The sequence below is a fragment of the Eschrichtius robustus genome, chromosome 20, assembly GCF_028021215.1.
Source record: "Eschrichtius robustus isolate mEscRob2 chromosome 20, mEscRob2.pri, whole genome shotgun sequence".
Taxonomy (NCBI): Eukaryota; Metazoa; Chordata; class Mammalia; order Artiodactyla; family Eschrichtiidae; genus Eschrichtius; species Eschrichtius robustus.
Window position 1 is genome coordinate 7209320 of NC_090843.1, and position 24916 is coordinate 7234235.

The 24916-nt window shown below is 56.8% G+C and overlaps 3 protein-coding genes across 6 annotated transcripts; 1 reads left to right on the plus strand and 2 right to left on the minus strand.

The window, feature by feature from the left end:
* Nucleotides 1-250: 250 nt before the first annotated feature.
* On the minus strand, nucleotides 251-16276 carry GGA3 (golgi associated, gamma adaptin ear containing, ARF binding protein 3). Of its 3 annotated transcripts, none has more exons than XM_068531354.1 (17): nucleotides 16133-16276; nucleotides 9762-9846; nucleotides 9557-9632; nucleotides 8057-8155; nucleotides 7188-7311; nucleotides 6865-6968; nucleotides 6651-6731; nucleotides 6023-6160; nucleotides 5375-5456; nucleotides 5137-5253; nucleotides 4584-4829; nucleotides 4122-4192; nucleotides 3547-3842; nucleotides 3102-3325; nucleotides 2616-2785; nucleotides 2373-2483; nucleotides 251-2131 (listed from the first exon to the last, which is right to left on the minus strand). In XM_068531354.1, the coding sequence occupies exons 1-17, from the start codon at nucleotides 16170-16172 to the stop codon at nucleotides 2021-2023; spliced, it is 2175 nt and encodes a 724-aa protein (XP_068387455.1). In that variant the 5' UTR covers nucleotides 16173-16276; the 3' UTR covers nucleotides 251-2020. The 3 variants fall into 3 exon arrangements, with proteins under 3 accessions (XP_068387455.1, XP_068387457.1, XP_068387456.1); XM_068531355.1 differs by lacking the exon at nucleotides 16133-16276 and adding an exon at nucleotides 15729-15882 and having other exon boundaries at nucleotides 252-2131; XM_068531356.1 differs by lacking the exons at nucleotides 8057-8155; nucleotides 9557-9632; nucleotides 9762-9846; nucleotides 16133-16276 and adding an exon at nucleotides 7875-8015 and having other exon boundaries at nucleotides 7188-7252.
* MRPS7 (mitochondrial ribosomal protein S7) lies at nucleotides 16250-19525 on the plus strand. Its single transcript, XM_068531358.1, has 5 exons — nucleotides 16250-16567; nucleotides 17116-17307; nucleotides 17423-17486; nucleotides 17846-18013; nucleotides 18889-19525. Exons 1-5 carry the CDS (start codon nucleotides 16389-16391, stop codon nucleotides 19108-19110), a joined length of 825 nt encoding a protein of 274 aa, XP_068387459.1. The 5' UTR covers nucleotides 16250-16388; the 3' UTR covers nucleotides 19111-19525.
* Nucleotides 19427-23918, minus strand: MIF4GD (MIF4G domain containing). 2 transcript variants are annotated; one of them, XM_068531360.1, is made up of 6 exons: nucleotides 23592-23918; nucleotides 22309-22440; nucleotides 21334-21443; nucleotides 20977-21132; nucleotides 20793-20885; nucleotides 19427-20210 (listed from the first exon to the last, which is right to left on the minus strand). In XM_068531360.1, exons 2-6 carry the CDS (start codon nucleotides 22394-22396, stop codon nucleotides 19983-19985), a joined length of 675 nt encoding a protein of 224 aa, XP_068387461.1. In that variant the 5' UTR covers nucleotides 22397-22440; nucleotides 23592-23918; the 3' UTR covers nucleotides 19427-19982. The 2 variants fall into 2 exon arrangements, with proteins under 2 accessions (XP_068387461.1, XP_068387460.1); XM_068531359.1 differs by lacking the exon at nucleotides 23592-23918 and adding an exon at nucleotides 23327-23434.
* Nucleotides 23919-24916: the final 998 nt, after the last annotated feature.

Genomic DNA, 24916 nt, shown 5'->3' on the forward strand with positions numbered 1-24916 from the left:
AGGTAGCTGTCTTCTTAGAGAAAAAGCCACCCCCAGAAGTTACGGTGAATGCAGTGCCCTCCTGCTTGTAAGTAGAAATTTGAACAAGAGCATTCAGTGGTTTACTTGTGCTTCTGAAATTCGGCTTCACCTCACAATCATCTGTTAACTTTCCGGTTATCTTCTTTAAAAAAGAAAACGGTCTAGGAACCTTACCTTTTCAGCAACAACCTCAGGTGATGCCAGCATATCCACCTGTCTACATGTGGAATTCGTTAAGTGGCACCTTCCCCCGCGCTGGGGTGATTGGTGTCTGTATTGGAGGGATTCCAGATAGGGCAAAAATGGTTTTATTTAACATGCAGCAAAACAAGGGCAGCAGTTGATAACATCCAGTACAGTTTTTTGTCACGAAGCTGTGACCTCAGTAGTAACGAGTTAACACTCATAAATAATTTTAAAGTCTAAAGCTTGTCATAAAGGTACATTTCCACATAGTAGTCCCACAGACCTTCCCAGGGCTTCAGCAGCCCGTCTCTGGAAAGCTCTTCAATTTATTCCTTAAGTGGTGAAACTGATTCACTTTTGACTGTCCTAGTGAAGCAGTGAAACCTGCTTGCCAACAGTGGGAGGGAAGGGGAGATGACCTCTATATTGATAAGAGTAAGGAAGCCTGGCAAGGAGCAGGGAGGGGTCAGTCAGGGAACATGGTTTGTGCCACCTTTCCCCAGAGATGGGTCTGAGCCTGTCCAGCTGAGCTCAGGTGAGCTGTGTGCTCATTCCCCAGCTGGTGGTTCTCTCTCCCCTGTTGCCCTGTGAGGCCTAGAGTCCCTGGCCCAGTCGCATCTAGTGGGTGGAGCAGCTTGGGATGAGCACTGTTGAAGCAATAGGGTCTGGCGACTCGATTCAAGCAAGGCCCCTAATCTCACCACCTCCAGACCCCACATCTTGCTGACAGTGCCCCTGGGCGGCTGGGGACAGGGTCTCCGGGCAGCAGGTATGGACGTAAACCTAGTGCAACGTGTCTGACCCTGAGGCCTCCTGTTCCCGATCACGTGCCACACCACAGGCCATCTGGTGGGAGGCGGGGAGGCCGAAGCAGGAGGACACAGGGCGCTGGGAGTCGTCCTCCCCTTCAGAGGCGTGAAGGGCAGGACAGCAGTTTTATTTCATGCGGAGCAAGAGGTAGTGAGTGAGTAGGGTGGCCTGCTCCCGTAGCAGGCGGCACACATTTTTCCCCAGAAAGTGCTGAGGACCTGCTTCCGGAGAAGGAGAAACACTGCTTCTCTTCCATCTTCTTTCCTTCCTATCTATCTGCAGTTTAGGCTGCCATGAGGCCAAGTTCTACTGTTTCTAATAAATAGCTTGAGTTCCTTGTCCTACTGCAATGTCCACAGGACACAGCCTGCCACCACCAGGGACAAGCACACAACTCATCATCCAGTGGCCACGCCAGGATGCTGCTGCCCGTGGAGGGCAGGGTTGGAGATCTGGCAGCACACCAACTCAACTCCTTTTGCTCTGGGCCCAGGGCCGTTCAGGACCACTGGGCTTTGCCCACCTCCCTGGAGATGGGAGCAGGAGCCTGCCAAGGGGAAGCACGGAGTAGCAATGGGGAGCTGAGACCTCCGGGGATGTGAGGACGTGGTCGTTGAGGGAGGGCCCCGAGTGAGTCTGTCTTTGGAGACCTCCCCCTATGTGGCATCAGAGGATGCCAGCACAAGGGGAAAAACCTAACTCCAGCCCTGGATCCACGTTCCCAGGGCAGGGGTGCAGAGTCGGGGGCCACTCCCCACCCCTGATGCACGTGGCCACTTCAAGTCACACAGGTAGATAAAAACAGGTCCTTTTAGGGGGCCAAAGGAGGAGAGATCATCACAGCAGCAGCTCGGCTCCTGGCAGCAATGCCCAGGCCCCCCGTTCCACGTCAAGGCTCTTAAGCACTGCAGTCAGGACGTGGAGAAGGACTGGACCTGGAGAGCCTCCCGTCTCAGGGCAGCCTGCCTGGGCTCCAGAGTGCAGATGACAGTGTCCTCTGGGGTCATAGGTTCCCCCACTGCTCCACAGGAGGGAACTGGTCCACCTCACCCACCTCCGTGCTCAGCTGCTCCCCCAAGGCGAAGGTCAGCCTGTACCGAAGCCTCGCCTTCTCCTGCGGCAGAGGGGCAGCGTGTGAGACGCGCTCTTCTGTGATACCCTTGGGGCCCTTTCTGTGCTGCGGGACAGGCCCTGGCTCCTACCACCTCGTCCTCACTCAGCCCCTGAACCAGGGTAGAGAGGGGACGCAGGTTAATGGCTGTGGTATCACAACACCCCAGGTTGGGAGGTGATATTCCCGAGCCTTAACCTGGGGCAGCCAGGGCTTTAGGCTGAGATTCCCCAGTCTAGCTCACCTTCAGCGGATTGGCCAGCAGCATGACCTGGGTGATGGCTGCAGGTGGCTGGATGGGGCTAAACGGAGAGAGTTCTGTCCCAGAGGGTGGCTGCAACTTCACTTTCATTGACTAAAGAGAAAGAGAGGGAAGCTCCTTTGAAGAGAGACTGCAGGTGCCCCTGAGATGGAACTGGGACTGGATGCAGTGGGCGCAAGGTACGGGTGAATTCTGCCTCTAAAGGCTCCAGGAAGCCGGGGGTACCTTGGGCACTGCAGCCTGCAGCACGATGCTCTTGATAGGCAAGGGAGCCGTGTTCAGCATGGACACTACCACCACCAGCACGTCTGGCCGTCCTGGAGGACACTCCTTGGCAAAATGGAAGAGGATGCGGAAGCCATCTTTATCATAGGCTGTCACAGGAAGGGCGCTGCCTGTTAAGAAGGGGGCACGTTGAGTGTGGAAGGAGAGGAAGGCTGAAGACAGCCAGCAGAGCACCGCAGCCAAGCGGGAGGGCACGGCGACCCCGTGACAGAGGCTCCCAGGAGTCTGGGGAAGAACTTCTGCAGGACCTCCTGAGAGCGCATGCTGGGAACAAGCACAGGCCGAGACAGCGGTTAGGTGGGCCACGTGCGGCTCTAAGGGACGCCAGCCCGGAGAGCCTGTACCCTCCCACCCCTCTCACGTCCCCCACAACGCTGCAAGTTGTGAGCCCCACCTCCCCTCTCGCCCCAAGCCTCCAACACCTACTAGGCTTGATAGACTCCAGGGGGACGTGGACACTGGTCAGGGAGAGCTCGGGCCCCTGCATGGGGCTGCCCTGGGACTGGAAGGCAGGTGGCTGGAAGAGAGGGCTGCCGGGCCCCGTGGAGAAGGGGAGGAGAGGTCTAGCTGAGGCGCTGGTGGGGAGCAGAGGGGAGGTGGCAGCGCCAGCGAAGAAGCCGGAGGAGACGGGTTTCACCAGGCCTGAGGTCCTGGGAGGCAGGGAGGAGGACAGGGCACGTCGGAGACCAGGCAGAGCTGCTGGGCTGCCCCTCACTTGAGAGGCCTCCCAGGCTAGAGCCGCTTCTTCCCCTCCCTAGCTTCCAGATTCCAGACTTAGAGGGAACACCCACGACCCCTCCCCCGGAGCTGCCTCTGGCTCTGCCACGCCCGGGCCCGCCCTCCCCACCAGCCCCTCTCTCCCACTCGTTACGCTTTGGCCTCTTCTAGAAGCTGATCAAGGGCGTCCAGCTGGCGCAGGGTGCCGTCGCCCGAAGCTGAACCATGGTGCCCGGGGGCCGCGGGCTCAGCCTTGGGGGCCAAAGCTGGGGCCAGGCCAGTGGAAAACGAGAAGGAGCCTGCCAGGGGGGCCGGAACGCTGGCTGGGACCACGGGGGCCTGGGAGTTGCCTGCGGGGGCTGCGGAGGGCTGCAGGAGAGGCCCATCTGAGAGGCTACAGGCACCAGTCCCGGGTTTGGGGCTGAAGAAGTCCAGGTTCGACCGTTCCTTCTGTGGGGAACGGAAAGCGTGAGTGAGCGGAGGGCGCGAAGGGCCCTGCGAGCGGCGGGGGATCCGGGCTCTCCACCCGCCACCCCTTTACCGGGGGCCCTACTGCAGCCCTTCCGGACGAGCAGCCTGTCCTCCAAGGACAGGGCAGGGAAAGCACCGTAGCCGGCGCGGTGCCCTGAGGGGTCAAGACAGCAGACAACTGCGGCTGAGGCCTGGTTGGGGAGGGGGAGGACAGGAGGCAGGGGAGGCAGGGAAGGCAGTCGAGCCCTGTGCCCCTACCTGGAACAGGGGCCACTGGCTGTTTCCGGCTGACTCTCTGGGAGGAGCACAGGGGGCTGGGTCGGTGAGACCTGAGAACAGAGGAGACGACTGCGGTGAGAAGAGGCCCTGGGCTCGGGCAGTCCCAGCCCCACCTCGCCTGAGGTAGGGTCACGTGACCAGCGGGGCGTCCGCGGGTGACAGGGTGGAGAGGTGTCCCCCAGGCAGCCTCCAGAGGGGAGCGGATCCCCTTCAGTCCTTACGTTGAGGGGGCACCTCCCGGGGAGAGGGGAGCAGAGCAAGACATCGGGTCCGCTGTGTTCCCCCCCCCGAGGGACACCGCACTTGGCTCTCTGCCTACAGCCGCAGCCTCCTTCCCCACCGTCGCTAAGCACACGGCCCCTCAGACCTCCTCCCGCTCCCACGCGCCCAGCTTCCCTACCGGCCCCACCACCGGAAGCCCTTTCCAGCCCCAGGACGCACCCAAGCAGAGCAGCTCCTCGTCCAGCAGGCTGAGGGTGTGGCCTGTGCTGCTGGGTCCCGGGGGCGCCTCGGCCTGGCTGGACGAGTGGCTACGCCCGGGTCCCGAGGCCTGCGGGGGCGGAGGGAGGACAGGGATGCCCGGGGGGCAGGGCGCGGGGGCCAGCACTGGGGACAAGCTGCTCGGCGTGTCCAACTCCAACTCGGCAAGGTCAATGAGAGTGCCTTGGTTACTGGAGCGGTGCTTTCCTGGACGGACGAATGGGAGGGGACGGGAGTAATTAGGGGCCACTCTAGTGGCTGCACAGGGGGAGGGGGAACCCCGACACAGCCTCTGGCCTAATCCCAGAGCACCTGTGCCAGGGGAAGGCTGAAAAGCCAGCAGAGAAGGCAGGCAGGGGAGACCTGCGCAGACCTCCCAGGGGGACCGCTCGGAGTGGCTCAGAACCCCCTCGGGCCCCGCGGGGTGACACGCTGGTCAACCTGCACCGCGGCCTGGTGGTGGGGACCGGGGCTGGTCCAGAGGGGTCGGGAGTGGGGACCGGGAACACTTTACCTTCAGAGTCAGGAATGGCTGAGGTGACCACCTCACCGTTGATGACCTGCCCTTCAATGACTGTTTTATAAGAGTTGATGACCCGGGAGAGGTTGTCACTGGCCTGCAGGATGTCCCCTAGAACGGAGAGAGGCTTCTCGCTCCTGGCCATGACGGCACCCCACCGCGCACGCGCGCGCGCACGCACACGCACACATCCCAGTTCCCAGCTCATCTCTGTCACCCCCTCTTCGCTTACCTAAAGTACTGTCGTTGTCCTCTGTCTCGCTGGCTAGTTTGAATAACGTCCGCCTCTTGCTCTCACACCGATCCAACAGCTCCTAGAAGAGACCCAGGCAGAGAAACGAGCTGGCAGGGTCCTTGGAGAGCATCTAACTCAGCGTTCACGCCCACTCGCGAGCTCCCCTGGCTCCACGGTCAGTTACCGGCAGAGCTGGGCTCGGAGCAGACACCTTGCCACCAGCCTCCACCACTCTGGGCCACCCAAGACGCCTGCTCAGGCGGAGAAGTCGCCAGGACAGTGTGTCCCTTCCTGCCTCCCGGGCTGGCACATGCCTCAGAGTTCAGAGTATCTATGTGACCGAGGGCTGAGGTGAGCATCAGGGGCTCCGGGCTGGCCTCTCTGCCCGGACGTCCGCGGGGCAGGGGGCGGGCCCCGAAGCGGCTCTGCAGAGTCACGCAGGCGTCGGGGCACGTGGAGCGCACGCCCCCTGCGCGAGGCGGCCATGGCTCGCGTGCAAAACGGGGCGCCACTCCCCTCTGCCTGGCTGCTGCGCCGGTTAAGCGGTGAGGGCACGCCGGGCGGGCGGCGGCGTCTCCGGGCTGGCGCTCGGCCACGGCTGGCCCCCTCTCCCGCAGCCTGGACCTCCCCGAGCGGGGCCTATACCTCCATGAGCTCTTTGTCTGCCTCTGACGAATCCGCTCTGCTGTAACGGAGCAGCATCGCACTGAGCAGCGCTACGCTGGTGTTGACCTCCTCCAACGCGTGCAGACGCTCGGCCACCTTCCGGCCCCGCGCCTCATCCTGCACCCAGGAGGGTCGAGGAGAAAGAGCTCAGCGGGACCCGGCCCGCTGCCTCCCCAGAATCCCGACAGGCAAGGGTCACACCGTCCCAGAGGACGCGAGCGCAGAGGCCCGTCCCACGGAAGCTCGTTCCAGTGCGCGATCCTTTTCGTTTTGTGTTGCATCCCCCCCTCCCCCGGCCCCGCTCGGCGTCGTCCACGTGTTCGTTCAAAACACCTGTGTCTCTACTTCTGCCCTCAAGGCACGATCCTTGGGAACCCCTGGCCTCAGACCCCACCCACGGTTTCCCTTCCGAAGCAACAGCCCTCCCTGCCCCCAGACCTGGCCCCGGCTACTCTTGCTCCTCTAGCCCATTCTCCCCCAGAAGCTGCCATGCTCCTCCTCCCAGGCGAGGGCTGGGACAGGGCGAACAACAGGCGCAGCACCAGGGGAAGCGACCTCTGCTCTGTGGCCACGGGATCCTCCGCCCCAAGGCTCGGGACCCACTCACTTCCTTCACCATGGACTTGATGAGCCGGTTGGCCTCCTGCAGGTCGTCTGGGTTTTTGCTCCTCAACAACTTGGCTAAAAGCTGCAAGAGAAGGGTATCAGAGGTGAAGGGACAGGCAGCTCCCCGCCTGGGAGAACACAGCACCGGAGCTCCCCACAGCCCTGAGCAAGCCCGCACCTCATCTGAGGACACTGCAGGCTGGAATGCACCTTACCTTGGACCTCTCCTCATCATCAAAAACAGGGTTCTTGGGACGAGGTGGCGGAGAGGGGATCAGGGTCCTGTCCATAGGGATGAGCGGGTCAGACTGCACGATGCCTGAAACGGGACGGGGCAGCGTTCGCGCAGGCCGGGCCGCGCCGCTGCCCTTCCTCACGCAGCAAGGGGGCGCTCCCTGGGACCAGGCCTGCAGGCCGCGGCCCCCTCATTCCCTCCCAGCCCAGCCCCTCCCGCTGTCTCAGGCAGACACCCCTCATTCTTCCTGGCCTTGGCCAGCCTTCAGGGCTGCTTTGAGGCTGAGGGAAGGCAGGCACATACCCTGTCTCTTCAACATGTGGTAGGCATCCTTGATCTTTGATTCTTCCGGCAGGGCCAACGTCCAGCTATAAAGCAGCTCAACAACCTTGGTCTTCACTTTCTCAGACACCCTGTCCCCCAGGTACTAAGAGGCAAAAGGAAATGGGAAACCCTGTCCCCCAGGTACTAAGAGGCAAAAGGAAATGGGAAATGGGAGGCGGTCTAGAGGCAGAGACAGAGGGAAGGCTCTCTTCACGGCAATGAAGTGGTCGCTAGTGGGTTACGGCCCTCAAGCTTCCTCCAAACCCGCAGGCGTGAGGTGTGGTGTGAGTGAGACAGCACTGGGAGGGGGAGGGCAGGAGATGGCCTGCACACGGCCGTGTCCATCCGGCGTACAGACTGTGGTCAGGCAGCGGGCTGGGAGCTCCTCACTGCGTTTCCACACACAATCTGCCAGAAACAGAACTGCACTTTCTCTCAAAGGAGTTAACGAGAACCTCTTTGCTATGAAGAATTGTTCCCTCTGCCGTAAGTGGGTGCCCAGAGCTGAGGCAACACTAGTGTGCGATGGAAGCCGGGTGACGAGGGCGGCCAGCTGCTCGTGTCCGCGTGAGACGGGCGAGGAGAAGTGACTGCTGTCACTAGAAGCCCAGGGTCCAACGCTACCCGGGCCCTCCCCTGACATGCGCACAGCTGCTGCCACATCACCTGTCACGTTTAGGCCGGGAGCCCTGTCTGGACATCCTGCTACTGTCGGAGCCTAGCTGTCTGAGGACAGGACCCAGGGAATCTCAGATCCATGGAGATGCTGGTCTGTGCAGTGAAAGCCAGTAAGATGGGGCAGGGCACGAAAGAAGTTCCTAGAAACGAGGAAGCTGCCACTGACTGACCTTTGGAGAGACGACTTTGATCAACTCATTCAAAAACCGGAACTTTCCCACTTCGTTATGAAATCTCCTCCCACAGTTCTTCATGCAGGCCTCCAGCACCTGGACCACACAAAGGCGAGGCGCTCAGACTGGGACCCGGCACTCGGCCAGACCCCACACAGAGGGAGCGCTGAATAAATACTCACCCAAGGAAGGAACTAACCAGGAAAAGAGGCGTGCACTGCCCCAGGGGACATCAGGGCAACAGGATTACTGACGAAAGGGTCCCTCAAATTGTAAACCTCTCCTGGGGAAGCTCAACAGGAACTAAAGTAAAAAACCCTGAGACCCAGATACCAAGACAGATCGCGTGTCCGTCCTGGAAGGTGCCTGCCTGCAGATTCTGCCCTTGTGTCTTACAGGTGAGGAGACGGAGACCCAGAGAGCACACGTTTCTCTCAGGGTCCAGGGTTCTTTCCATAAGCTGATCAACGTTTTGGGAAGGTGGGAGGGAATTCTGTTAAATTCTGTTTTCTTCATTTTAGATGGCACACTATTTTCCCTCCCCCGGCCCCCATCTGTTTTCCTTCTGGGGCCCATAGGACTGCCTTCAGTTTTCCTCCAAGGAGCAAACCACCCCAGTGCTGCCCCCTTCCCTGGCTCCTGTCTTTGTAAAGCGGGCTTTTTCAGCTGCACCGCTGCTGACCTTTAGGGCCGGTCACTTGCTGTAGAAGCCTGTCCTGTGCGTTAGAGGGCGCTCAGCAGCACCCCTGGCCTCCACCCACCAGATGCCAGTAGCACCTCCTGACCTGTGACAACCAAAAGTGTCTCCAGACATTGCCCAGTGTACCCTGGGGGACAAAACTGCCCCCAGTTGAGAACCACTGTTCTAAGGCCATCGCTCTCTGGAGGACACAGCAGAGCCCTGTGCGTGGGTGGGCTAAGTGCCTTTTCCACGACCGTGTTCCCCTCTCCCGGTTTTCCAGGAGCTGAACGAAGTCAGGAGAGAACCCGGGCCCCCTGGCTTAGGGGAGAGCCTGGGAGGCGCCCGAGTGCCGCACACGGCTCCACATCCTGAACCCCCTTAGTCTGAATAAACGCTAGGATCTGCCTGTTGGTGTGATGCCTTCACTAGTAACCGGCATTATTTTTAGCTACAGGATGAATTACACTGGGCCAACTCTTACCTGGCAAGACAGCTCTGTCAGCCTCTCTTCAAGAAGCCTTCTCTGAGCCTCACCCCCAGCCCAGGGCCCCTGCCCCTGGTTCCCTCCCTCGGCCACTCTGCTTTTCCCACTAGACCCTGTGCCCACACTTCAGCCATCCGTGAAGCTCAGTGCCTGGCACAGGGGCACACACATTTGTGGAACAGCTGACTGAGCAAGGTCCAGGTATGTCTAGTTTGTATCGAGGATGTTCAGCTGGCTTAGGGTGTGAGCCCTGACCCCCTGAGAGATCCCAGCGGGCTCATGGGGAAAGGCCTGGGCTCATGAAGATCCACCGGCAGCACGAAGAACCTACCGTAAGGGCCTGGACTGCCTCCCATTCCTGCGGAGACTGGATCTTATGGGCCAGCAGTCGGACGGCGATCTGTGGCCTGGGAGGCAAGCAGACCACACTTTCAGGACACTGACCCGAGGCCATCTGGCTAGCCCTCCTTGGCCACAGTTATTTACTTTTCCAGTCAACTACCTCTTACCTGCCCCCTAACAGCTTTGAGACTCACCCTTCAAGCTCTTTGTTGATCTGATCACAAAAGCCAATTATGTATTCCCAGTCCTCGTGGCGGTTGGAAGGATTGGTGGCTTTATCTTGGGACAGAACAAAGAAGAGTACGGTTGTTATAAAGAGTAAGGAGGACAGTACGGAAGGTGTTTCTCACACTTTTTAGGCACTGATGTGAAGAAATTTCTTCTCTAGTAGAAAAGACTCAATAGTTCAGTCAGAAAGCAAGTCAAATACAAATACCACTTTCTGTCCAATATTTTAAAAGTCACAAATGAAAGAGAAAACAAATCCTAAGCCTCTCATTTTAAGGCAAGCTAACAACATTTACTGAACCCCTCTAAGCGCCAATCATTGTGCTATCTGTCCCTGGGGTTGCAGAAACAGAATCTGAGCTTGAGTAATCAGCACCCTTAAGTTTTGTTGTTTTTGTTTTGTTTTTTTTTTTTGGCTGCACCGCGCAGCATGTGGGATCTTAACTCCCCCGACCACTGGACCACGACGGAAGTCCCAGCACCCTTAAGTTTACTATTATTTGTTTGTTTATTTATTTATTTTTAGCTGCGTTGGGTCTTTGTTGCCGCACGCGGCTTTCTCTAGTTGCGGCGAGCGGGGGCTACTCTTTGTTGCAGTGCGCGGGCTTCTCACTGCGGTGGCTTCTCTTGTTGCAGAGCACGGGCTCTAGGTGTGCGGGCTTCAGTAGTTGTGGCACACGCGCTCTAGAGCGCAGGCTCAGTAGTTGTGGCGCACGGGCTTAGCTGCTCCGTGGCATGTGGGATCTTCCCGGACCAGGGCTCGAACCCGTGTCCCCTGCATGGGCAGGCGGATTCTTAACCACTGCGCCACCAGGGAAGTCCCCACCCTTGAGTTTAAATGGTCTTCCATGATCAGGGACAAAGACAAGCGTTGAAGAGTTCTCAGAGGGTCACTGAGGGTTTAAATTCCAGGAGCTAAATGCCAAGTCTCCTAATACTTGGTGTGGGTCCTCTCTTCTCTGTTATCCCCAGAACCTGTGCTTATAGAGGACGGCCCCAGCTGAGGGTGGTTAAATGTGTTCCCATCTCTGATTCAGATCTTGGAGTCAGCCTCTTCTAGAAAGCACTCTCAAGCTGTTTGCTAAATTTAGGGCCTCAGGTTCAGAAGACAAAAGGAAGACTGAAGGCGTGTATCCTTTTTTAAGTACCAGGCTCCTCCTGCAGATTTCCACAAGGGCCAAAAGCAGAGTGAAAGCCTGGAAAAAGCCCTTCCCAACAAGGGGTGTTGTTAGACGTTCCTAAATTCTGATTTTTCGTGACTGTTTTCTTAACTTCCTTTTCCCCTAACGTTAGAAGTGACTAGCTCCACGACCAAATCTAACAGGGACTCCTAGCCACCCCCTACCCCTCCAATAGGAGTCACAAGAATCAGCAGATGCCAGCTGGCAGCAGAGGGAACCCCTGCAGCGCCCAGCGCTGCGCGTGCGTGGCAGCGTTTCTGCTCTGGTTGCAAGAAAATTCTGATGGTTTAGGATCATATTTGGAGGAAAAAAGAGATGTCAGTCCTCAATCTTGAAAAGAGAATTAGCAGGCCCTTCAGAATGTCATGCTTGAAGGGAAGGGAGATTAATTCCATCAAGAGTGGCTATTTATTGCCACAGTGACCTACTAGCTGTTACCCTCCAGAAAAGCCCTGAGTCTCTCCCACCAGGTGTCTGAAATTTTCTCAGGTATCGGCATGGCTTTGTTACTAATCCCTATCATTTTTTTTTTTTTTTTTTTTAAAGTGGAAACTGACACAGGGATTCCTTTTTTTTTTTTTTTTTTTTAATATTTATTTATTTATTTGGTTGCACCGGGTCTTATTTACTTATTTATTTTTATATTTATTTTTAGCTGTGTTGGGTCTTCGTTTCTGTGCGAGGGCTTTCTCCAGTTGCGTCAAGCGGGGCCCACTCATCATCGCGGTGCGCGGGCCTCTTCACTATCGCGGCCTCTCTTGTTGCGGAGCACAGGCTCCAGACGCGCAGGCTCAGTAGTTGTGGCTCACGGGCCCAGTTGCTCCGCGGCATGTGGGATCCTCCCAGACCAGGGCTCGAACCCGTGTCCCCTGCGCTAGCAGGCAGACTCTCAACCACTGCGCCACCAGGGAAGCCCTAATCCCTATCATTTGAGATGCTTAAAGTTCTCATGACGTTAAGAGGCTGTAGGATACAAAAAGATGGTCTGAGGAGCCACACCTACACCTGTCACTATCATCATTTTGGGGACAGTCGCATGCCTCGTGATATAAGAAAAAGAAGCCCACTCGCTTCCACTGTTTGCAACTAGAAAAGCATCTTACAGATACAGTGTACAATGTGGACAGCCCCTCCCCACACACGGGCATTCACCAAACAATGTACTCTGCCCGGGGCTGCCATAACTCCTGTAGCATTTCTGCTCCCGAGAACGCTCCCACTTACTTTTCACTTATGTTCAACATCTCCAGAATCCCACTCCCTTTCCCCTTGATAGATCTTTTTACTGCAAACCCGCAGGGAGCTCTCTGCCTACACATGAGCACAAAAAGCCCTGGTTTCAGCCATGGTTGGTCCCACTTCTGAGTACATCCTCCAACTCTCCAGCCAGCTCAGACAGCAGACCTCAGTCGCCCACGGGGACTGGAAGAACCTCTGGGGATGATTCTGGGCGACTCAATCGTGCCATCTGCCCACTGCCTCCCCAGCAGACTCACAACTGTCACCCCCTCAACATTCTCCTTCACCTGGCACGGAGGTGACACCAGAGCCACCTCTCAGCTCCTGCCTTCTAGAACTGCCCCTCTGGGCTCCACTCTGATTCAAGGTTTCTATTTTCGAGGCTCCGTTGAAAGCCTTATTCTAGTCTGTGTCTTTGCCTCTCTGTTTCCTGCTCTCATTTTCAACTTAGTTCCATCCCTAGCCTTGACTGTCGTGGGACCGTTGGTCAAGTAGGGATGGAAACAGCAGCACTGGCTACGCCTTCCCAACACGGCTCAGATAGTCCAGTGATGACAAGTTCTATGTAGCAAATGACGTAGAAATAAGCAGAGGCAAGGACACAGATGGAAAGGGAGTCAAGAGTCAGCCTTCAGTGCTGTGGTCTTGAATCGAGGGTGACTTAGTCAATCACCAAGTCTTTGTTAAGCAGCCATAGAAAACTAAGTACACAGCGTGGTAGGCCCTGGAGGGACTACAGGAAAAGCACAAGATTTGGATCCTACCCTTGAGGAGGTCACGCTCTTCTGGTGCAACACATGAGAAATAACCAGAGCAAAAAACAAGACAGGGTGTAATTATAAGTGCTAATTATAAGTGCAAGACAGGGTGTAATTATAAGTCTAAAACTCACCACTTCTACTTCCTGACTTCCCTGTTTCTATAAATGGTGCCACCATTCAAAAGCCCCTTTTGCCCCACCCCCAGGCACCCAGGTTTGAACACTCCTTCTTCCCTCTCCTCACCCATTTTCATCAGTCAGTCATAATCCCTTACTTCTCGATTTTTTTTTTGGGGGGGGGGGCATGTCACACGGCTTGTGGGATCTTACAATAGTTCCCCACCAGGGATCGAACCCGGGCCCTCAGCAGTGAGAGCACCGGGTCCTAACCACTGGACCACCAGGGAAGTACCCTCAGTGTCTTTTTATTTTATTTTTTTCAGTGTCTTTTTAAAACTCTCACTTCTTCTTTTCTTATTCCTTCCCCGACCTCCTTGCTTCTCACCTGCTTCCAGAACTTCTGCTCCAACCCATCCTTTGTAAAAACACCAACATGAACCAACAAAACACTAATTTTACCAGGTACAGTAGGAATGGGGACCTCCTAACTGTAGACACGTAAACTTCTTGGGCTGGAATTCAAGCTGGTCCGGAATTTGGTTCTAACTTCCCAGCTTTCTCTCCCACCACACTCCCACAGGAACCCCCTGCTTGAACCAGCCAAACAGCTGTTACTGTGTACCCCAGACGTGGTCTGCTCCCTCCACATCACTGTCTGGTGTTTTCTTAGCCAATTTTCCCATTCCTTAGGGCCTAGCTCGAGTGCCATCTCCCCACTGGGAGAATCATCTTCCATTCCACTTATTCCCAATTTCCCAAAGAAACTGTCTGCATTTTAGCATTTATGGCTCTTGCTTTTATCTTTTTACTTAAAAATGCTGTATCCACACCAGCATCACTTTCATCAAACTGAAGGCAAAGATTGTTTGAACTTCTTAATTTTTATCACACCTCACATAGCAGGTAGTCACTAGACGCTGATCAACTGCTGTAACGCAGGACTTTGGAGAAGGCTGAAATCAAGAGGTGGTTTGCAGGGAAGGAGATTCTGGGGTGCATTTTACAGCATGTAGTGGAGCAAAGGGGAACAGGGCTTTCAGATAAGGAGAGGAATGTGTGTTGGTGGGACAAGAACATACAACTGACCAAAGTAAGGAAGAATATCAGGAAGCCACAAAGAGGCAGCAGTAGAATGACTTAACTAAACAGAAGTGCTCTCTGGGAGCAGAATGCAGAATGGACTGATAGGGGGAGGGGAGAGGCCTGAGACAGTGGGCCCAGCAGAGGCTTCTGTAATAACTCCAGCAAACTGGGACCTCCCTGGTGGTCCAGTGGTAAAGAATCTGCCTTACGATGCAGGGGACACAGTTTAAATCGCTGGTCAGGGAACTAAGATCCCACATGCCGCGGGGCAACTAAGCCCACGCGCCACAACTACTGAGCTCGCGCGCCTCAACTAGAGCCCGCGTGCCGCAACTAAGACCCGACACAGCCAAAAATAAAATAAATAAATAATAAATCAATCTTAAAAAAAAAAAAAAAATTCCAGCAAACCACGGAGTGACAAGGACATAGACTAAGACGGTGCTGAACTCCAAGCACTGGTTCGTTCCACTGGTACAGTTCACACCATTAAGTCGTAAGAACCAGGAAGGTGGACAGAGGGTAAGAACGGAAGGAATCTTACCACTGCCCCAAGTGTCACTCTAAGTAACAGGAAAGGGTCGAAGGCCAGTCTCAGCTCTGGTCTCTACAGATACCATCCCTCTCCCCCATCACCATCTCCACTCTCCCTCAGAAACAGGTCAGTCTGCTCTTCCAAACTAACGCTAAACCTAGCCTACTAAACTCAGCTTAGGTCATTTAAATTACTCCAGTGTCCCCATTAATATCTATGAATGGAACCAATTCCAGTGTGCTTATATCCAGTTGGGTGGCTCTGGGCAAGTGAACTGATGAGAGTCAGGGTGCCCTCTTTTTGTGAAATTGTGACAGTGGTACCTACTTTGCTGGGATACTTGATAAATGAATGTCTTTGGAGCACTGAGCTCCTTGGAGGACAGTTCCATATATACAGAAGGCTTTGTGACCTGCCTGCAACTGCAGATTTTGCAAATGTAACTTAAGTTCAACCACCTGAACAGGGTTTCTTGTTAAGAAAAGTCAGGCAATTGGAGGAAACAGGCATCACCTCCAAGAGCCTGCAGGCTCTACTGCACAAAGCAGTACCTAGGCATCTTGCCCGTCTTATCACCCTGTCCAATTTGTCTTCACTTAAAAGAGGCCTCCAGGGGTCTCCTCTAGTCCACAGTGAAATCAACGTATTAACTCTGCAGCCAAATACTACCTGCTAAGGTTAACCCGTATTTCCTTAACAGCACTATGAATTAGCAGTCATAGCAATAGGCCGCTATAACTACCCCATCATGCTGTGCCCCTCAGCTTTGCTCTGAGTAGGTTACCAACGAACGACTCTTGAAGACGTGCGGTGGTGGGGGAGGGGAGCGGCCGCCCCCACCCCCCAACATAGCTTTCACCACACTTTGGTCACTGCAGGAAATAGGTAGAGCTTTGTTCTCTCTGTCTCACTTTGGATTACTCTCACTTCAAACATTCAGCCTGCACGAAGCGGTCACTTCTCGAATACATGGTCACAATTCTGAAGCTATGTGTGTATCCTCAGCGACACCCACCGCTCCCGGAGTTTCAGCCCAAATCCGGAGCTTTTCCCTTCGTCAGGGAGGCGCAGGGGTCCCGGAATCAGCCGCGCGCGGCCCCACAGTCTCCCCCAAGCGCCGATGCATGCCAGCCCGAAGCACTTGGCTGTCGCTTTCCCGGAGCCCGCGGGGCCGGGACAGGACCCGAGCTCACGCCGCTGCTCGCGGGAGCGGGAGGAGGCGCCGCAGCAAAGGGAGCAGGGGCCGGGACGTCCTGCTGGGGAAGGGGCGTGATCGCGGGACGCTCGCGGCGCGGGCGAGGCCAGGCGCGGGCTGCCTGGCGGCGCCACCGCGGAACCCGGGGACGGGGCAGAGAGGTGCGGGTGGGGCGGTGCGGCTCCGCGGCCCGAGAGCAAACAGAATCCGCCGCGACTACTCACTCAGCCAGGACTCCAGACTCTCCCCGTCCGCCTCCGCCATATTGCAGCCGCCAGGGCCGGCCCAACGGCCTCAAACCTCGCGAGAACCTGAAAGAGACAGGCCGGGGCGGGGACTGCATAGGGGCCTGAGATTACCGAGCGCCGCCACTGAGGGTCGCGCCAGGCTGCGACGGATAATGGGAGAGTGAATGTTTCCTTTGACTCTTCGCTTTAGACTCCGGAGTGAGAGACTCCTAAGACTCAGATTAATAGGGTGATGCACAGAGGACCCTGTACAGCCTTTTCCCCGTCTTCCGTCACTCGCTCAGGCACGCCGAGGGCAGCCTCTCTAGGGTCCTCGTGGCCAGCCAAGATGGCTGCCTCCGTGGTGACGGCTGCGCGAGGGTGGTCGGGCTTGCTGCTGGGCGTGCGGAGTGCTGTCCTGAGGCTTCCAGGGTGAGAGGGCGGCGGGCAGCTGGGAGGCCGCTTGTGTCTTCACGGAGAGACCTGCTGGGAAGGAAGGGGGAGCCACAGGCAGGCCTCGCGGGTTCCAGGAGAGAGCCTGGGGGCCGGGATATCTGAGTCCAAGCCTCTTTAACCAGCCGCGTGACTTTGAGTCAACCTGAAGGCTTAGTGACTGCTCCCAGCCCGAGGGGTTCTCACTTGGAACTGCAAGTGCGATCTTGGTAAAGAACTCAGAGGTGGGATTTTCTTTGCTGGGTGTTGGGGGGAGAGATGCATAGGCGGGGTGCCTATCCTCAGGTTCAGGAGCCTGTCCTTACCATTGGCACTTGAGGAGCAGACTTTCCTGGCCTGTTTGGGGGAGGTCCTCCTACCTCTTGGGACAAGAGCCAGAAGTTTTGCGGTTCAGCTTTGGCTGGCGGTCTCCACGCTGCTCTCACTCGTCGGTGGATTGGCACAGCTGCCTATCGTTAAGTCAAGCCTTTTCACTTGTGGAGTCAGCTTTTGCCCTTCTCTTCCTCGCCCCCCCCCCCCCCCACCAGGCTAACCCAGGTGAGGTGGAGCCGCTATGGTCCTGAATACCAGGATCCCCAGATTGACAAGGAATATTACCGCAAGCCCTTCACCGAGCTGACTGAGGAGGAAAAGTATGAGCGGGAGCTCAGGAAGACTCAGGTTATCAAAGCTGCCCCTGCGACGAGAACAAGCTCTGTGTTTGAAGACCCAGTGATCAGGTTAGAAGGAAACAAACTTTTGTTCTGCGGAGGGAGACTGTCCCAGGGAGGGTCTGCAGTAGGGGTTCCCTGATACAGCCTTGGCGAGCCAAACATGTTGCTTTTCTCCTTGAAGTAAATTCACCAACATGATGATGAAAGGAGGAAACAAAATACTGGCCAGATCCCTCATGACACAGGTAAACAGTACCTCTCTTTCTCATCTTTGTTTTCCCCATAGCTTTGTACTTGGCTCTTTTTTAACATAAAGACTTCTATACTTTAATTAAAATTAATTTCCATGTACTTATGCGTGGGAATGGGGGCTCTAAGGAAGTCCTGCAGGAGTCAACCACTGCCATTCCCTATCCCCATGTGACAAATCTTAGCCTGCTCTTTGTGTCCTAGTCCAGGATCTTTGGTTCAGAAGTGCTGAGGGAGTAGCTGCACAGCTACAGAAGAAGAAAAGGATGATGGGAGTAAGGGGCAAGGTCCTAGCTCAGCTGGGTTAACCGTTTAGGGAGCCTGGGGCAGCCTCTTCCACCGTATCCCTTTGCAGACTCTGGAAGCTGTGAAAAGGAAACAGTTTGAGAAGTACCACGCTGCTTCTGCAGAGGAACAGGCAACCATTGAATGCAACCCTTACACCATCTTCCACCAAGCACTGAAAAACTGTGAGCCTGTGATTGGGCTGGTAGCCATCCTCAAGGGTGGCCATTTCTATCAGGTGAGTGGTCAGGGCGGGAAAGCAGGGGGGCTGCTCATGTGTGAAACACGATGGTGGGGGTGGGTAGAGTTGGGCCAAGGTCGATAGCTTTCTAAGGACTGGGGAGTTGTCAGGATCAGCTCATCTGAGCCCCACAGTGTAAAGATTACAGGTAGAAGATGGAAGAGAGCAAAAAAAAAAAAAAAGAATCCACGTGACCTCTTTTGAAGGCCCACCCCACCCCCCGTTCCGTTCAGCATTCTGTGTTCTAAACCATAAGCTTCTCATGGTGAGGGACTGTGTTTACACCTCATGTTTACACACCACCGTCAAGTGTGGTCCTTGAGTGATGCTTCATTGCCGTTTGTTGAACTGAACCAGGTGTCTCTATCGTGCCATTGAATATTTCATCGTCGTAATCCGGTGTTCTTGTCTTTCCTTTTTCAACGTAAACTTCATAGAGGTAGAGGCTTCTTCATTAACGTCTGCGTCCCTAGGGTCGGCACGGTACCTGGCACACAGCGGGGGCCTGGCAAATGATTCTTGGACAAGAGGGTCTTCTTTCTAGGCACGCATGATCTGTGTTGGCTAAGTCATGCCCGGCTGACAGGGCTTTTTCCAGTGGTGCCTGTCTCAACTTGGCTGAGCCCCCTTTAGAGGTGAAAGAGGCCAGTACTCAAGGAGTCTTTGCTCGATGAATGCCTGATGTCTGCTGCACCGAGGTCAGCCAGGGGTGAGAGAGGCTCAGAGGGGTAAAAGACCGGCCCCCTCCTCAGCAGCCTTGCCAGGGCTGGCCCAGAGCGGACCTGTGGCTGCTTCTTAAGAGCTCTAGGAGGAGGGAGGCTGCAGTCCTGGCAAGTTGTTAGACTAACTTGCCCGTGTTCAATCTCGCCCAGGTCCCTGTGCCGCTAGCCGAGCGGCGCCGCCGCTTCCTGGCCATGAAGTGGATGATTACTGAGTGTCGGGAGAAGAAGCACCGGCGGATGCTGATGCCGGAGAAGCTGTCCCAGGAGCTGCTGGAGGCTTTTCACAACCGGGGCCCTGTGATCAAGAGAAAGCACGACACGCACAAGATGGCCGAGGCCAACCGCGCGCTGGCCCACTACCGCTGGTGGTAACGGGTGGGCGGAGGAGCTGGGAGGAGCCCAGCACGCTGTTGTAAGAAATGGCGTGAGCCACCGCCACGTTGCAGAACACCTGTGGGTTAAGCGTATACTTGCCTTTCAGGGGCAGGCGGGCCTCCTAAGAAGGATGGAGCGCATGTTTATTGCCTGTTAGTCCTTTCTCTGGGGGCTAGAACTCGCTCTCCCCGCCCCATCTCCTTGCAGAGAGGGGACATAGCAACTTGGATTTTCCCCAAGAAACTCAGGGCTCATCCAGCCCTTCTCTTCCTTCAGCTTGGGGTGGACCTTCGGGTGATACGAAAGGAAGCTGTTTTAGTATCAGAAAAAGTTTATTAGAAAATTCTCATCCTGAGCTGGTGTAGCACGTGATGTGGTATTCTTGCCATTCATTAAAACCAACTGGAGGAAACGTGCTCGCTTCCAAAGTGGTCCTTGTACAAAATGTATAAAAAGCAGCTTCTGGTGTGACTCTGCTTCTCCCCTTTGATATCCCAAAGCACCCTACCAGTGGCTCTGGGTACTCATTTTACAGATGGGGAAACTGAGGCACCAAGATAGCTATTGTACCAAAGGTTACATAGTGCAGTGCTTGTCAGGAGTTGCCCTTCTTTGCCTGGCCCAGGTTGAAGGTGAGGGGAGCCAAACGCTGATGGGACCGTGGGGCAGGTGTGCTTGGTGTCTTCCCCAATCCTGGAATCGGAGCGAAGGTGCTCAGGGCGGGACCACCGCGCAAGTGGGAAACACCTCGGGTGCTTTTGGAAGTCTGGAAGGGAAGAAGTCTGGGAGAGGCGAAGACGCCACTGCCAGGCTGGGAGGGGGGCAGAAGAAAGGCCGGTGCCGCTGGGGAGGAGGCCTGATTTGGAGGCCTAGTCAGAGACCTCGCTGTAGTAATACTTGTGCGCAGCCGGGGTCGTCTTCCAGCCAGCTGCCCGGAACTCGACGATCTCCAGCAGCAGCAGCTGGGCCAGGGAGCTGAGGCCGGCTGGGAGCAGGAAGCCATCCCGGATCAGGACAAAGAGCTCATCCATGCGCTGCCCGTTCATCTTCTCCAGCTGCTCCCCGACCCGGTGCAGCTGCAGCACTAGGCAGTCCACCTGCAGGGGGCAGCAGGAGGTCACCCCGGGCCGGGCCCCCCATCCCACACAGCAGCTATTTACTGAGCGCTCGCCGCGTGCACCAGGCACCGGGCTTGGCCCTGTGCACGTGTTTCCCCACTTCATCCTCACCCCACCCAGTGGGCGTCGTGGTCCACGTCTTACATGAAAGGAAACAAGTTCAGAGACTTGCTTAAGGTCTCTCACCTGGGCCAGGCTGGACTCAGGCCCTGTTTCCAAACTGCTTCTGAACCCCACTTTCCTGCCCCCTCCCCCCAACCCTGGTGTGGTTTTGGGGTCATCTGTATCCACAGCTGGCCGACGCTCTCACCAGTCCTATCATAGGTTGGCTCTCCTACTGGGAAGGCAGCCTCTGAGCCAGGAGGTTTTGGCTGCGCTCTGTTCTGGATAAACTCCAGACCTAGCAGCTTGCCCTGTAACTGTGACAGGCCTTAAGTGCCCCCACCAGGCTCCTGCCCCAGCAAGTGATGCCCTTGAAAGTCTCCACGAACAGTGGGCGGGCATTCTGAGTTAAGCCGGAGACAGCCCACCTCCACAGCCTTCTGTGCTAGGGCCACCCACCTCCTCCTCCTTGCTCAGACTGTCGGGCTGGGCCAGCCGGAAGAGGCAGTCGTAGACGGGGTTCACCAGGGCCATCATGGGCATGTTGTTCACCTACGGGGGGAGAGCGGGGGCCAGAGCCCGGCTTAGTGGCACAGGAGACAGGCCGTCTGTGCTGCACAGGACGTGGCTGGCAGGGCCTCACCCTCAGGTAGTCAAAGATGTTGCAGATAAAGGTGACGTAGCAGACCCAGCCCTGCAGGGAGCGGGCTCGAAGCTGCTCCCGAGCCTGGTACTCCTGCTGCAGCCGGTTGAGGAGTCCACGGCGGAAGACACTCTGGCCTGCTTGCTTGCTCTCTGCCTGTGAGCCAGGGAAAGGGTGGTGAAGGGCAGTCACAGGGCCGTCGCAACTCCACCCAAGCTTCCAAGGCCGAGGACCCTGCTGTCCTCCTCTCTCGCCTCTGAGGCCAACCCTTTGCATCTCTGCCCTGCTGGCCAGGCCTCTGCCCACTCCTGAAGCACCTTCCTCAAAGCGTCCCCTTCTCTACCAGCCCCACCCAACCTGAATGATGGCGTAGCACATGCGTCCTGCTTCCTTGCTGAATACACAGTCCTGCAGAGAATGGTCCACAATCACATTGGCCACTTTCTCCAAGTCCACGGCACCTGGATCTAGGGTAAAGACAGGTGGGGAGTCTAGAGCTGCTTAATTATCACATTTGCCTCCACCTGCTTCTGAAGGATTCAAGATGTTCACAGAAGAGCACTCCCATTATACGCTTCCGTTTAAAGAGACCAGGAAACAGAGAGGAAACTACACACTGGAGCAGCTGTAGCCGTGAGCCTCCTGATGGCCCAGTCAGAGGAAACGGGGAGGGTTATGTGGCTGTTAGAGAATCAAAGAATGCTCGTTTTTTTAGGACACATCTTTTCCTAGCCCTAGGTTGAGGATGGAACGCTGAATGACAATGACTTTGACAGCCATTTCACGGAAGAAAGTGTTCTTACAATACACACACGTGAACCCCTGACAAGAGCGGGCCAGGCAGGGCCTCCCCACAGGCTCAGCTTGGCACATGATGGGCATTGCTAATCGTTAGCTGAGTCAAACTTCTGTCCTGAAAGTGCTGCAAGAAGGCACTGGTCCAGGACAACTACTGTAGCTCCCCTGCCAAGCAGAACACTCCATCCTCTGTCCCACGTCAGGCAGCTCTGCACAGTCAAGAGAGCTGGCTGCAGCAACGCACAAACCAGGTCCAGCGTAAGGACTTAAGGGGCAGGAACTGTGTTCTCTGTGCCTCACTCTCCTCTCGGGGGCACCTAAACTTTAAAAAAAGGCTTTACAATCTGAGGGGGTGACTCTATGATTCATACTGCCAAATACTGGCCTAAATGTAGCTTGTCTTCCAGTTCCAGAATTATGTTGCTGACTCCTATTCTCAGAAGGTGAAGGGAGAGGGCTCAGTACTCCAGGCCTGTCCCCTTGGCCCCTTCTCTGTAGCTCTGGGCCCAGGCTCAGGGGGCTCCGCGTGCTCACCTTTGAGGGCTGTCTTCAGCAGCTGCTGGGTCTCTGCATCAAAAGACTGGATTTTATACTCCTCTCTCCTGGGCTCCCCCATGACCATCCAGCTGCAGCAACTCTTCCCTAGGTTGGGACTAATGACAGCACCTGGAGAGGAGAGGCGGCGGGAGAGGCCTCAGGTGTGGCGCACGGGGCCAGGGCTCCCAGCTCTCCCGGCCTGCGGCAGGGCTGGCCAGTGCTTGAGACAGGTGCTCCTGGGCAGTCCATGGCATTCAGTGGTTGGCTGGGTGCCCGCCAAGCTTGGCTTCTGGTGGAGACTGGGCACCAGCCAGGCACCTGCTGCTCAGTTAAAGAACCCCTGTAGCTTCTGGGATTACACAAGAGTAAAGAGATGAAGGGTGAATGCGTCTTACCCTCCAGTCCCAGCAGCAGGCAGGGTTTTTCTCAGCTGATACCAAGGGGTGGAGTGAGGGTGGATATGTGGATATTAAACACTTCCCCTGCCTATTTATAAGCCGACCTGGAAGCTGCTGGTCCAGCATGGCTCCTGGCGAGTGAGAGGGCTGGGGTCTCCAAGCGTCGGACATGTCTGTCCCAGCAGGGGTCCAAGCCCCTCTCCGCAACCCTCTCCCTTTAGTCAGAGTACTCAGCCCAGAAAGCCCACACTCCTCCTGCCCTCGGGGTGGGGCCGACCAGAGGGCTGGGTGCAGAAGCGGCTCTGCCGCCCTGACACCCCTTGTCCTGGCCAGCTTCTCCCCGGGACGGACTAGTTAAACTGGCCTCTCGAGTGGCAGAAACCCGGCCCTGCCCGCTCAGGACTCCCTGAGAGTCCTGAGCTCCATTCTGGATCCCTCCTTAAGAAGGGGAGCGAGGTGACGTGTCCCCCAGAGGTGGTCCCCTTTGGAGTCCCCTCTCCGCACTCGGTGCCTCCCCCCATGGCCAAAGGAGAGGACCTTAGGGGTCCCCAGACCTGGGCAGCTTCCCAAACGCCATTCCCGTGGGCTCGAGAGGCGGCGGGAGCGCCGGGACCCACCTGCCGCGCCGGCGCCGCGCCCGCGTGCCCGAAGGCCGCTCGGGGGTCATGCTGTGGGCGCCTCGCCTCCGCTTAGGTCATTTCCTAGCGCGGTGGCGCGGCGGGACCCGGGGCGGCGGGGCCTGGGGCCGCCTCGCCAGCGCCACCTGCCGGAGCCCCGACGTCGCTGCCCTCGCCGCCCGGCCAGGCCCGCCCGAAGGTTGCTGGCATGGGGCCGCGCAGAACGCCCGCGACACTGCTCCCACCGCCCCTGTCCTCTCCTCACCTGGTGCTCCCAGGGGCTATCCGGGGCCACACCGGCTCCTCGGTACTGGGTCGGACCTGCTCCTCAGCCCGCATTAAGCCCTCGGTCTCGAGCGCTAGCACTCTCCCTCTCCCCGCCCCACGCCAGGGCTCAGGTTAAAACGGGGTCAGGGGACTGGCCCGGCCGCGCGGCGTGGGAGGGGCCTGCGGAGGGCGTGGTCCGCAGCCGGGCGGCGGGAGGGAGAAAGGTGGGAGGGCAGAGAAGAGGGCTGGAGGGGCAGGACTTCACAGGTGCTGGCCGTGTGCTCCCCACTGCCACCCCCTCCCCCCAAAGGGGAGAAGGCAGGGAGGTCGTAAGGGCTGGATCAAGTCCCACTAAGCCCCTCTCCTACTCCAAGTACAAACGATATTGGTAAAATAAGTTGAAAATCAATGGGCCAGCCCAAGAGAAAGGATCCCAGTTGCCAACTTGCGGCGCCCAAGGTGTTGGGAGTGACCCTGAGGTTGAGCAAGCCCTTGGCTCAGTCCGTCTTGGTCGGGACTCAGGGGGAGGCGCGGGCCCAGCAGCCCAGACAGGGCCACCTCTGAGGTCAGCCCTGGGTTGCAGGAGAGCATACAGAAGAGGCTGGAAAAGAACTGTCTCGTCCCATCGCTTAGACGAGAAGGAAGTGTTGATGGCAGGTTCCTGTATCCAAAGCTCGCTCCTCCTGTTCAAAGAGCTGCCAAAGTGGTCACCAGAAAATGAACAAGAGAATCTCAGCTGCAGCAAAAGAAACCAATGAGTGGGAGAGCTGAAGAGAACAAAGTTTACTTCAGTGGAATTTCATAAAAAATACATCCAGGCAGCTGCCTCCCTGCAGCTGCAAGCCTTGCCTGCCAAAAACCCTGTGGGTGTGGGAGCCCTCCAGCCACAGGTGAACCCTCTTAATCAGCAACCAGGAGCAGGGAAGCTTCAGGATTCTGGGGACCAGACACATCACAAAGCCCCAGACCAGAGACGAAACAGTAATGGTGAGAAAGGGCCCAGGATCCATGGGGACCGAGAGCCATGACACCCACCCAAGACCTGCTCGAAGGCTGGAGCTGGGGCTGAGGGGAGGTCAGGCTCTAAGTCCTGCACGGGGCTCCCCCTGCACAGCCAACCTCTCAGGCCAGGCTTCCCTGGGGCTGGGGAGACTTGGGGTGGAAAGTGGGGGGTGTGTTCTGTAGATTTCCCGTCCTCTCATGCCCCTGTGCCTAGATGGGTGTCTGTTGTGGGTTCCTGTGCCCTGACAACTTCCGGAGCACCAACTGTGCACGCACCAGGCTGCCTGCTCGACCCCCTCTTTCTGGGATTACACAGGATGC

Excerpts from the sequence above, each read along its gene's own strand:
- GGA3 (XM_068531354.1), bottom strand. The coding sequence starts at position 16,172 with ATGGCGGAGGCGGACGGGGAGAGTCTGGAGTCCTGGCTGA. Across the intron at positions 6,732-6,864 it reads ATGATGAGGAGAGGTCCAAG|CTTTTAGCCAAGTTGTTGAG; the intron begins GTAAGGTGCATT and ends CTTCTCTTGCAG. Across the intron at positions 5,254-5,374 it reads GGACAACGACAGTACTTTAG|GGGACATCCTGCAGGCCAGT; the intron begins GTAAGCGAAGAG and ends TCTCCGTTCTAG.
- MRPS7 (XM_068531358.1), top strand. The coding sequence starts at position 16,389 with ATGCACAGAGGACCCTGTACAGCCTTTTCCCCGTCTTCCGTCACTCGC. Across the intron at positions 16,568-17,115 it reads GCTGTCCTGAGGCTTCCAGG|GCTAACCCAGGTGAGGTGGA; the intron begins GTGAGAGGGCGG and ends CCCCCCCACCAG. Across the intron at positions 17,487-17,845 it reads CCAGATCCCTCATGACACAG|ACTCTGGAAGCTGTGAAAAG; the intron begins GTAAACAGTACC and ends ATCCCTTTGCAG.
- MIF4GD (XM_068531360.1), bottom strand. The coding sequence starts at position 22,396 with ATGGTCATGGGGGAGCCCAGGAGAGAGGAGTATAAAATCCAGTCTTTT. Across the intron at positions 20,886-20,976 it reads ACATCTTTGACTACCTGAGG|GTGAACAACATGCCCATGAT; the intron begins GTGAGGCCCTGC and ends CTCCCCCCGTAG. Across the intron at positions 20,211-20,792 it reads GTCTGAGCAAGGAGGAGGAG|GTGGACTGCCTAGTGCTGCA; the intron begins GTGGGTGGCCCT and ends TGCCCCCTGCAG.